Below are 11,854 nucleotides of genomic sequence, written 5' to 3' on the forward strand. Positions count from 1 at the left end.
ACTTTTTCGACATACTATACTATGACTTTTTATGACTTTTTTTCGACATACTATACTATGACTTTTATGACTTTTTCGACATACTATACTATGACTTTTATGACTTGTTCGACATACTATACTATAACTTTTTCGACATACTATACTATGACTTTTATGACTTTTTTCGACATGCTATACAATGACTTTTTCGACATGCTATACAATGACTTTGTATTACTTTTTTCAAAATAATATACTATGCCTTTTTTCGACATACTACACTATGACTTTTGATTACTTTTTTCGACATGCTATACTGTGACTTTTTATGACTTTTTTGTTATGCTATACTGACTTTTATGACTTTTTCGACATACTATACTATGACTTTTTATGACTTTTTTCGTCAATTGCCACGTTTCTGGTAGTCGCATGTATTTTATTTGAGCGGAATTGAAGCTAAAGAGTATAGTTTTGTCTCTGTGTATTACAGGATGCATACGACTCTGCTGTGGAGTACTTTGGAGAGAACTCTAAGACCACTCCACCCTCTGTGTTCTTCCCTGTTTTTGTCAGGTTCATCAAAGCATACAAGGTCAGATAACGCTCCTCTTATTGATCCGTGGTCTGAATGAACCCACAGGGCCGATGTCTGCTTTACTGATAATGAAAACCTGCAAACTTACAGCCCAGTCAGTGAGCTAATTATTTGACCTTTAGATAAGTAGATGCTATTAAAATACGTCTTCTCTGATAGCAAGCTGAGCAGGAGAACGAGCAGAGGAAGAAACAGGTGCTGAACTGTGAAGCTCCATCAACTCCACCTAAAGCCGCAGTCAGTGGGAATAAGGTAACTGAATCATTTAGTTTCCTCTCAAAATACACGAGCAGCTACGTATTCATAGACCTACTGACTTACTGCTGAGCATGAAACAAATATTTTTAAGCTTTAATTATCCCCTTAGCTACCACTAAACCCAACTACTGTAGAGCTGCAACGATAAATCGAAGAGTTGTCAACGAGTTATTAGTAAAAAGAAAAGTCAAACTTCTTTGATTCCAGCTTCCTTAATGTGAATATCTTCTAGGTTCTTCATTTTATATCTTTGAGTTGTTGACAAAGCAAGACATTTGAGGACGTCATCTCGGACTGTCGATAACAGTTGCCCCAGCAAGAAGTACATCTGAATGGCTTTTTGGGGATATTTTGGCATCAGTAATCTCCAGTGTCTTTTTTTTCAATCCTTAAACCCTCTGAGTCTAAAAATTAAAAGGTGTCGTATGCTGTACGGATTGTAAAGCACTTTGAGGCAAAATTGTAATTTTTGACCACATAAATAAAATTAAAAGACTCTGGGCCCTCCCCGGCCAGCGCAAAGCCCGACGCAGTTGTCAGTTTCCCGTCCAGAGCCCGTGTCGTTTAAATAACAAATGCACCTGCACCCATCTGTGCGCCCATGGGCGTGCTGGTCTTACAGTGAGGTGTGTTCAGGTACATTCTGGGCGTGCTGGTCTTACAGTGAGGTGTGTTCAGGTGCATTCTGGGCGTGCTGGGTCTTACAGGGAGGTGTGTTCAGGTGCATTCTGGGCGTGCTGGTCTTACAGTGAGGTGTGTTCAGGTGCATTCTGGGCGTGCTGGTCTTACAGGGAGGTGTGTTCAGGTGCATTCTGGGCGTGCTGGTCTTACAGTGAGGTGTGTTCAGGTGCATTCTGGGCGTGCTGGTCTTACAGGGAGGTGTGTTCAGGTGCATTCTGGGCGTGCTGGTCTTACAGGGAGGTGTGTTCAAGTGCATTCTGGGCGTGCTGGTCTTACAGGGAGGTGTGTTCAGGTGCATTCTGGGCGTATTGCCATCTTGAGGCAGCGGGAAGTGATCGCGCCCTTCACCAACAAAAACCTGGTCTAAAGTCAATAACGCAGCATTTCATTGTTATTTTAACAGCTCATTAGTAAAATGTGCCTAGACTTATGCACAGCGCGCGCGCACACTATGCTTGTTACACAAACAGGGACACACACACACACACACACACACACACACGCAGAAGATTACAAATAAAAATATTAAGGTGCAAATCCGCCATCATAACAGCAATGCTCCAAGGTCCAAACGCGCCTGGCTTTTAAAGGGAATGGGAGATGATCTCTGATTGGTTGATTGCATGTTAGGCCCAAAACACACCTCTGATTAATGAAGACACTAAGTACAACCCTTTAGAACCAGACGCCCGGCACACAGACCCTTTTTTTCCACCGTCAAACTAGCAAAAGTGGATTCGGACACGCCCTAAACGCACCTGAGCCAGGCGCTTCACACCGTGCACTTAGATCGTTAAAATAGGGCCTTCAAGCTGTAAGAAACCAGAGTTATCCCTTAAAAGGTAAAGCATCAATGGACGAGAGGAAAGTCACACTTGGACATGCTTGATGTTTCAGATTTGCGTGACGTCCAAACTGCCACAGATGGATCTGATCGCGGAGCTGAAGAAGAAGCAGGCGTCTCCTCTGGTGAGGGAGGGGAAGGACGGAGCCATCGAGGACATCATCACAGGTACGCACATACACTGCACCGCGAAGTTGACGGTGACTGGGTTCAATGTACGAAAGATACACAGTAATACCTCCATCACCTTTCCTCTTGGGTTTCTGATTTAAAGGTTAGTTCAACATTTTGAGAAACACACTTAATTATGGTAGCTTTCTTTTCTTCCAAAAGTCAGATGAGAAGATGAAAACCACTGGAGGAGCTGAGGTAAGGACGTGGTTAGTGTAGCTTAGCATATAGACACTGAAGGCAGGTGGCAACAAGTAGCCTGGCTCTGCACAGGGTTGACGGTTCAATCCCAGGCTCCTCTGGCCACATGTCAAAGTGTCCCTGAGCAAGACACTGAATCCCAAGTAGCTCCCCGGACGCTGTATGTAAAGCTGTCCGCTGCTCCTGATACTTAGGATGGGTTAAAACGCAGAAATAGTGTGTATGTGAGAATTAAGAATAGTTGTATTTATTTTTTGAACTGAACCGACATGTAACTTCCCCCGACACTCACAGATTGTCGTTCTTACATTTCTGTTTGTGTTCAGATGAAACAAGAGCCATCGTGTTTATCAGTGAGCTTTAGAGGTCTCGGTCGGTGTATTGTTTCACTTTGGATAGAGCCGGGCTAGCTGTTTCCCTTCGCTCTCAGTGTTTATGCTAAGCTAGGCTAACCACATCGTAGCTTCCAGCTGAAATGGACGGACATGATATTGATCTTCTCGGGAAAAGAACACCAATAAGTTTTTTTTCCCCCCAATATGTTGAATTACTCCTTTAAACTAAACGTCCTGGCTGAACCTCGGGAAGATGCACTGCTGCATTATTTAACATGTCCTCCTGTTTACTCTTTCAGGAAACTCAGCTTTTTCTCTTCACTCTTTTAATGCTTACCTCACTTTCTTCTCTCCCTCTCTCTCCCTGTTTTTTCTCTGGCGTCTCCAGCTCTTAAGTCCGTGCCCTTCACGGCCCGCTCTGCCAAGCGCTCCTCTCGCCTCTACTGCGACTCCGTCTTCAGCGACGAGGTGACTTCTCCTTTAAAATCCCTCGCTGCTCTGTGTGTCTGTTTCTCTTCCACTCGGCTCTCCACGTTGCTGAACGAGAAGCGGTTTCTCTCTCTCGCTGCACCTCTGACATACTCAAAAGGAATATTTACATCTTCATCTTTAATTGAGGGAATCTCACATATGTGCTGTTAATGTCATATTACAGCCTGAAACTGAAACAGGTTTATAAGGTTTATATTCATAAACTTGATTTAAATGTTCTGTAAACATTTCTTTGAAGCACATAAAAACCTACTCTGGTCAGAAAATGTATCCTAAAACATGAGATATGGTCTCTAAATTCAGTTGAGGTGAGCAAACATGTACACGTACCCAAATAGAGATTAATGCCACCTTTTTAAAACACTATTTAACAACTATATACGACTAAAGTACACAACAGGGTGTCCACATACCTTTGGCTATATAGCGTTTATTAGAACGGTTTGTAAAAGATTGTTTCTGCTTCTTTCAAAAAGTAATATTAATCCAGAAACATCAGATACAATAAACACAGACAGGGGGTATTTTACTTTAAGTATTTTAATTAAGTAACTTTTACAGTGTGGTATTAGTACTTTTACTGCAGTAATGGATCTGAATACTTCTTCTACCACTGGACAGGACTTAAATGATCCAGACTAAAGTTTAATATCGCAACATAAATGTGTCGTCCGTCTTGTCTCAGTGTGTTTTGTTCTCTGTCTCGTCAGATTTAAGGAATCAGCCGTACAGACGGACTGACGGAGGCCGACGCAGCGCCAAGTGGAAACCAGGACAACAGCTCAACGTGTCCTCAGACATCTCCCTCTGAAAAACACTGCACACCACACTGAAAGCTTTCAACTGCAAGAGCACAACGTTTAAACCCACCGTGGCAGCCATCTTACTTCCTCGTGCATGTTTAAGAACGCGGAGGTGAACATGCATGGTTCAGAAAGTCAAACTGTTCCCTGACACACACACACACACACACACACACACACACACACACGCTCTTTGTGTTACAGCGAGGCATCTTTCTGTATAAAGTCAGAACTCGGAGACACGGGCGATACATAGCTCAGTTGTTAGAGCGGGCGCCCATATATGGAGGTTTACTCCTCGACGCAGCGGGCCCGGGTTAGACTCCGACCTGCGGCCCTTTGCTGCATGTCGTTCCCCCTCTCATGTCTTCAGCTGTCCTGTCGAATAAAGGCCTAAGAAAATGGCCCAAAAAATAATCTTAAAAAAAAAAACTTGGATACACTTGGTCAGTGACTTGTCATAGCTGGGGGCGTGGCCTGTGGCAGAGTCGCCGTGGGGGAAAACAATCCTTTCCCCTGACTGGATAACATAGCGTTAACCCAGTATGGACTACTCAAAAGCACTTTTACCGCTTGACAGAGAAAGATACATTAAAAAACTGAGCCATATTGGGTTGGATTGTCCGAACATTATAAGTGACTGGACAAAGGACCCAACGGAACGGCCAGAGGTGTCGTTTCCCCACATTTTTTGTTAATGTTAGCCACCTGATTGAGTCTCCAGGTAAGAGACAGCTAACGTTAACCGTTAGCTAATTTTAGATGATTCAATCTGACTGTTTATCAGTAACGTTATCCCAGGGTCATCAAACAGTCTGTTGTTACCCCATGTTCATTAAAGCTATACTAAAGACTAGTATGTCTAAGCATGTTAAATGAATAAATTCTGTGTAACTGTTACAGTTTATAGCAGCGACATGAGTGGTATTAAACTGTATATCAAACTTAATTTATTAAGAACGCCACACAGCAACTTTTCGGTACCAAGCAGAAAAACAACCGTAAATCTGACAAAGATTATCCACTAACAAGGTCCACGCTCATTAATTAGAATGGTTTGTTTTCCCCCACGGCAGCAATGGACATGACGTTTTAGTGGGCGTTCCCAGTAATGCCGACCAAGTCTATGATTGTTGAAACGTTCTGTGATTTGAATAATCAAATGTTTGGGTGAATATTCTCTAGGCTTGATCCTAATGACACTGAATGTCCTCTGAGCTCAGTAAAGAAAATTGCGGCTGATCTGTAACAAGAGCGCTTCATTAACGCCGCTCGGCTAAAAGTGAATCTTCAAAGGCATTAAAAACAAACTTTGACGAACAGAACACTCATAAATCATTTTAATAGTCTTCTTAAAAAATGCCCAAGACATGACTTTTTAATTGGCTTCGTTTTGAAATAGAAAGATGGACAGCGGTAATTGATGTTCTGTCTCATAGGAGGTATCAAAGATTTAGGCCGAAGATTTGTAATATATTTAAATTATTTTTAATACTGAAGTGTAAGAATGAGTCACTTCTACAGTACGTTGCTTCTGCATTTCAACAAATAAAGCATTTTATACTCTTATTGATTTACTGTCTTTTTGGTTTTTATGTATGTGTGTATTCATGGATGAAAGAATAGAGAGTGGAGTGTTGTATGGTAAAAGGTGAAACAAAGACAAGGATGGGGAGCATGGAGTATAGTCGAGTGTTGTGTGTGTGTTTTTTTTTTTTTGTGTGTGTGTGTGTGTGTGTGTGTGTGTGTGTGTGTGTGTGTGTGTGTGTGTGTGTGTGTGTGTGTGTGTGTGTGTGTGTGTGTGTGTGTGTGTGTGTGTGTGTGTGTGAGAGAGATCATCCAGTCTGTTTTCTGCAATTCCATCACTGTTTGGATCGGACACCAAACAGGACTGCAGAGGAAAACATTGGTGCCAACCTGCCCTCCATCCAGGACTTCTACTAGTCCAGAGTCAGGAAACAGGCACTGCCCTACTGTATTACTGTTTACGATCCTGTGTGTGTACTTTATGTGCATGAGAAACAAAAATCTGAAGACAAATTTCCTGTATTTGTTCACATTTACTTTGCCATTAAAGCTGATTCTGATTTTGATTCTTTGATTAAAAAAAAATTTTTTTTTTAAATAGCATGTCGGAGAAAAACATATAGTATAACATAGCTCGACATACTATACTATGACTTTTTTCAACACACTATACTATGGCATTTTCATGACTTTTTTTGTCATGCTCTATGTCTTTTTGTGACTTTTTTCGACATACTATACTTTTTCCTTTTTTGCGACATAGTATACTCTGACTTTTTTCCACATACAAAACTGACTTTTTTCCAACATACTAAAGCCTATTAAGACTAGATCCATTCCATATTTGACAGATAATCAGTTTGATGAGGTGTTGCTCAACCCACCAGACACTCCTTACACTGAGAAACCACCAGACGTATATTAATGCTGGACAGGTGGCATGCTTCAGTCAAACGATGGTCTGTAGATAACAAAGCGGCCTGCAGCATCAAGACAGTCTCAACGGGAAGATGCGTCAGGATAACCACTGGGACCTGGGACCTCCATTACCATCTGACACAACTTCTGTATACAAGAAACCCTTTACACTGATGTAGGACAAATCTGGATGGCGCAGCAATGGAGGTTTTGACACGCAGAGACGGGGAGGAACCCCCAAACTCGCGCATGTCAGACGACCGCTCTACCACCTGAGGCACAGCCTACTCTGTGCATTATATGTACTCCGTTTCATTAACTATGAATAAAGTGCTTTATTCATCAGAAGTATATATATCAGAACTATAACATGTTCTTTTACACAGACTTTTTGTGGTTACACTCTATTAAAAAGGATATATGAAAAATGTATTTGAGGGGTATAATAATAATAATAATAATTTCAAAGTCAAACTTTGTTACAGTATCGGATAATTGGATATTATGTAGAAAAAAGTCAGTTTTAAAAAGTAGTCGAAAAAAGTCACAAAAAAAGTCAAAGAATGTCGAAAAAAGTTGTAAAAAAGTCATAGTATAGTAGGTCCAAAAAAATCATAGTTTAGTAAGTCCAAAAAAGTCGTAGTAGTATGTCGAAAATAGTCATAGTATGTTGAAAAATTAAAAAAAGTCATAGTATAGTCTAGTATAGTCAAAAAGTCAAGAAAACCGACAAAGGACAGAGGAACACCAGGAGTAGAAATACACAGACCAATTAACAGGAAGACTGGACTGGACAAGACCATAATTGGGAACAGGTGAGAGCAGGACCGGAAGGAAACTAACAAGACAGGAAGTGCAGACCATATAAGGGGATGGGCGGAGACAAAGACACATGACAGACAGGTAACCACAGAACACATGGAACACAGCAACAAGCACAAATCACAACACTATACACAAAAAGGTCACAAAAGTGGCACAAAGGCAGTCAGTCACAGCAGGATCCTGACAGTATAGTATGTCAATAAAAATAAAAAGTCATAGTATATTATGTAGAAAAAAAGTCAGAAAAAAGTCATAGTATAGTATGTTGAAAAAAGGCACAAAAAGGTCAAAGTAAAGAATGTCGAAAAAAAAAAGTCATAGTATAGTATGTCGAAAAAAGGCACAAAAAAGCCATAGTGTAGTAAAGCAGCACTGGGGCCTCACAGCAAGACAGTACAGGGTTTGAATCCACAAAGTATAGTATGTCAAAAAAATTCATAGTATAGTATGTCGAGAAAATTCATATCATAGTATGTCGAAAAAAACTATGACTTTTTTCGACATACTACAATATGACTTTTCTGACTTTTTGTGTAGTATGTCGAGAAAAGTCATGTCAAAGTCTGTTTTAATTTCTTATTAAAAGTTCTTTTTTCAACGTACTATACTATGAGTTTTTGTGATTTTTTTCCGACATACTATACTATGACTTTTCTTTTACTCTTTTCGACATGCTATACTATGACTTTTTGTGACTTTATTTCGACATACTGACTTTTTTCGACATACTTAGTCTTCTTTTTACTGTTTTTGTCATACTATGCTATGACTTTTTTCGACATACTATACTATGACTTTTTGTGAGTTTTTTCGACATACTATACTATGACTTTTTGTGAGTTTTTTCGTCATACTATACTATGACTTTTTGTGAGTTTTTTCGATATGCTATAATATGGCTTTTTTGTGCCTTTTGTCAACATACTGTGATGATGCAGGGGAGAATAGGACCCAAATGCAGGGAGAGGGCAGGCAGGCAGACAGAATGTTGAACACGAGGATTTATTGGTACAAAAACAGGTAGCAAACCAACAAAAGGGATCCAAACGGCAAACAGCAAACACAAGGAGTCCAAAACTGAGGCAGGCAAAGTCCCAAAAACAAAAAAAAAAATGTTGTCGGTGTGATTCCAAAAACACACCGACAGGATACCGAAAGGATACAGACAGACTGACAGGGAAAAGACAAACGATCTAACAAGAGTCAAAGAGGCTAAATACACGAGGTAATGAGTAAACCAGGAACAGGTGAAACACATCAGGGCGGGGCAGGACAATCAGACAGGCGGGAAAACACAGGAAGTAAAACTAGACAAGACAGAAAACCAGACTTTCAAAATAAAACAGGAACCAGAAATAATCACCAACGAACAGAAATACACAATACAAACAGGAATACACAGCCTTTTCTCGACAGCTTTTTTGTGAGTTTTTTCGACATGCTATACCACGGCTTTTTTGTGCCTGTTTTTCAACATGCTATACCACGGCTTTTTTCGACATACTATACTACGGCTTTTTTCGACATACTATGGCTTTTTTCGACATACTATGGCTTTTTTCGAAATACTATACTATGACTTTTTTGTGCCTGTTTTTCGACATACTATACTATGGCTTTTTGTGACTTTTTTCGACATACTATACTATGACTTTTTACGACATACTATACTATGACTTTTTTCGACATACTATGGCTTTTTTCGAAATACTATACTATGACTTTTTTCGACATACTATACTATGACTTTTTTCGACATACTATACTATGGCTTTTTTCGACATACTATGGCTTTTTTCGAAATACTATACTATGACTTTTTTCGACATGCTATACTATGACTTTTTTGTGCCTGTTTTTCGACATACTATACTATGGCTTTTTGTGACTTTTTTCGACATACTATACTGTGACTTTTTTCGATATACTATACTATGACTTTTGTGGACATACTGTACTATGGCTTTTTTGTGCCTTTTTTCGACATGCTATACTATGACTTTTTTCGACATACTATACTATGACTTTTTTTGTGCCTTTTTTCGACATGCTATACTATGACTTTTTTCGACATACTATACTATGACTTTTTTCGACATACTATACTATGGCTTTTTTCGACATACTATGGCTTTTTTCGAAATACTATACTATGACTTTTTTCGACATGCTATACTATGACTTTTTTGTGCCTGTTTTTCGACATACTATACTATGGCTTTTTGTGACTTTTTTCGACATACTATACTGTGACTTTTTTCGATATACTATACTATGACTTTTGTGGACATACTGTACTATGGCTTTTTTGTGCCTTTTTTCGACATGCTATACTATGACTTTTTTCGACATACTATACTATGACTTTTTTTGTGCCTTTTTTCGACATGCTATTCTATGACTTTTTTCGACATACTATACTATGACTTTTTTCGACATACTATACTATGACTTTTTTGTGACTTTTTTCGACATACTATACTATGGCTTTTTTCGACATACTATACTATGACTTTTTTGTGCCTTTTTTTCGACATACTATACTATGGCTTTTTTCGACATACTATACTATGACTTTTTTTGTGCATTTTTTTCGACATGCTATACTATGACTTTTTTGAGCCTTTTTTCGACATGCTATACTATGGCTTTTTGTGAGTTTTGTCGACATACTATACTATGACTTTTTACGACATACTATACTATGACTTTTTTCGACATACTATACTATGACTTTTTTCGACATACTATGGCTTTTTTCGAAATACTATACTATGACTTTTTTCGACATACTATACTATGACTTTTTAGTCGACATACTATACTATGGCTTTTTGGTAATACTATGGCTTTTTCGAATACTATGACTTTTTTCGACGTAATACTATGACTTTTTGTGTCCTGTTTTTCGATATACTATACTATGGCTTTTTGTGACTTTTTCGACATACTATACTGTGACTTTTTTCGTTATACTATACTATGACTTTTGTGGACATGCTATGTTTTGTGGCTTTTTGTTGCCTTTTCGAGCATGCTATGACTTTTTCGATTATACTATACTATGGCTTTTATCGACATACTATACTATGGCTTTTTGTGACTTTTTTCGACATACTATACTATGGCTTTTTTCGACATACTATACTATGACTTTTTGTGCCTTTTTTTCGACATACTATACTATGGCTTTTTTCGACATATACTATGACTTTTTTTGTGCCTTTTTTTCGACATGCTATACTATGACTTTTTTTGTGCATTTTTTTCGACATGCTATACTGACTTTTTTGAGCCTTTTTTCGACATGCTATACTATGGCGTTTTGTGACTTTTTTTCGACATTCTATACTATGACTTTTTGTGAGTTTTGTCGACATACTATACTATGGCTTTTTGTGAGTTTTTTCGACATGCTATACTATGACTTTTTGTGAGTTTTGTCTACATACTATACTATGGCTTTTTGTGAGTTTTTTCGACATGCTATACTATGGCTTTTTGTGAGTTTTGTCGACATACTATACTATGACTTTTTGTGAGTTTTTTCGGGCATTCTATACTATGACTTTTTTGTGCCTTTTTTTCGACATGCTATACTATGACTTTTTTGTGCCTTTTATCGACATGCTATACTATGACTTTTTTGTGCCTTTTTTCGACATACTATACTATGGCTTTTTTGTGCCTGTTTTTCGACATACTATACTATGGCTTTTTGTGCCTTTTTCGACATACTAATACTTCGCGACTTTTTCGACATCGCTATGGCTTTTTGAAATAATACTTACTATGACTTTTTTCGACATACTAATACTATGACTTTTTCGACATACTATACTATGGCTTTTCGATTATACTATGGCTTTTTCGAAATACTACACTATGACTTTTCGACATGCTATAATATGACTTTTTTTGTGCCTGTTTTTCGACATGCTATACTATGGCTTTTTGTGACTTTTTCGACATACTATACTATGACTTTTTGTGACTTTTTCGACTATACTATGTGGCTTTTTTCGACATACTATACTATGACTTTTTTTGTGCCTTTTTTTAAACATGCTATACTATGACTTTTTTTGTGCATTTTTCGATGCTATCTATGACTTTTGAACCTTTTTTCGACATGCTAGTATGGGGGGTTTTTTTTGTGAGTTTTTCGACATGCTATACAATATGACTTTTGTGAGGTTTATGGGCAGTACTCTCTCTC

General features: G+C 38.6%; 1 protein-coding gene across 1 annotated transcript in view; it reads left to right on the forward strand.

Moving 5' to 3' along the window:
• The window catches only part of fmnl1b (formin-like 1b), a 51,008-nt gene extending 45,070 nt beyond the window's left edge, over window positions 1-5,938 (forward strand). Inside the window, 4 exon segments of the mRNA XM_039789282.1 lie at window positions 476-577; window positions 740-832; window positions 2,417-2,531; window positions 4,273-5,938. Coding sequence (XP_039645216.1) covers window positions 476-577; window positions 740-832; window positions 2,417-2,531; window positions 4,273-4,373 — 411 coding nt within the window. The 3' untranslated portion in view covers window positions 4,374-5,938.
• Window positions 5,939-11,854: the final 5,916 nt, after the last annotated feature.

Source organism: Perca fluviatilis, chromosome 21 (assembly GCF_010015445.1).
Source record: "Perca fluviatilis chromosome 21, GENO_Pfluv_1.0, whole genome shotgun sequence".
Taxonomy (NCBI): Eukaryota; Metazoa; Chordata; class Actinopteri; order Perciformes; family Percidae; genus Perca; species Perca fluviatilis.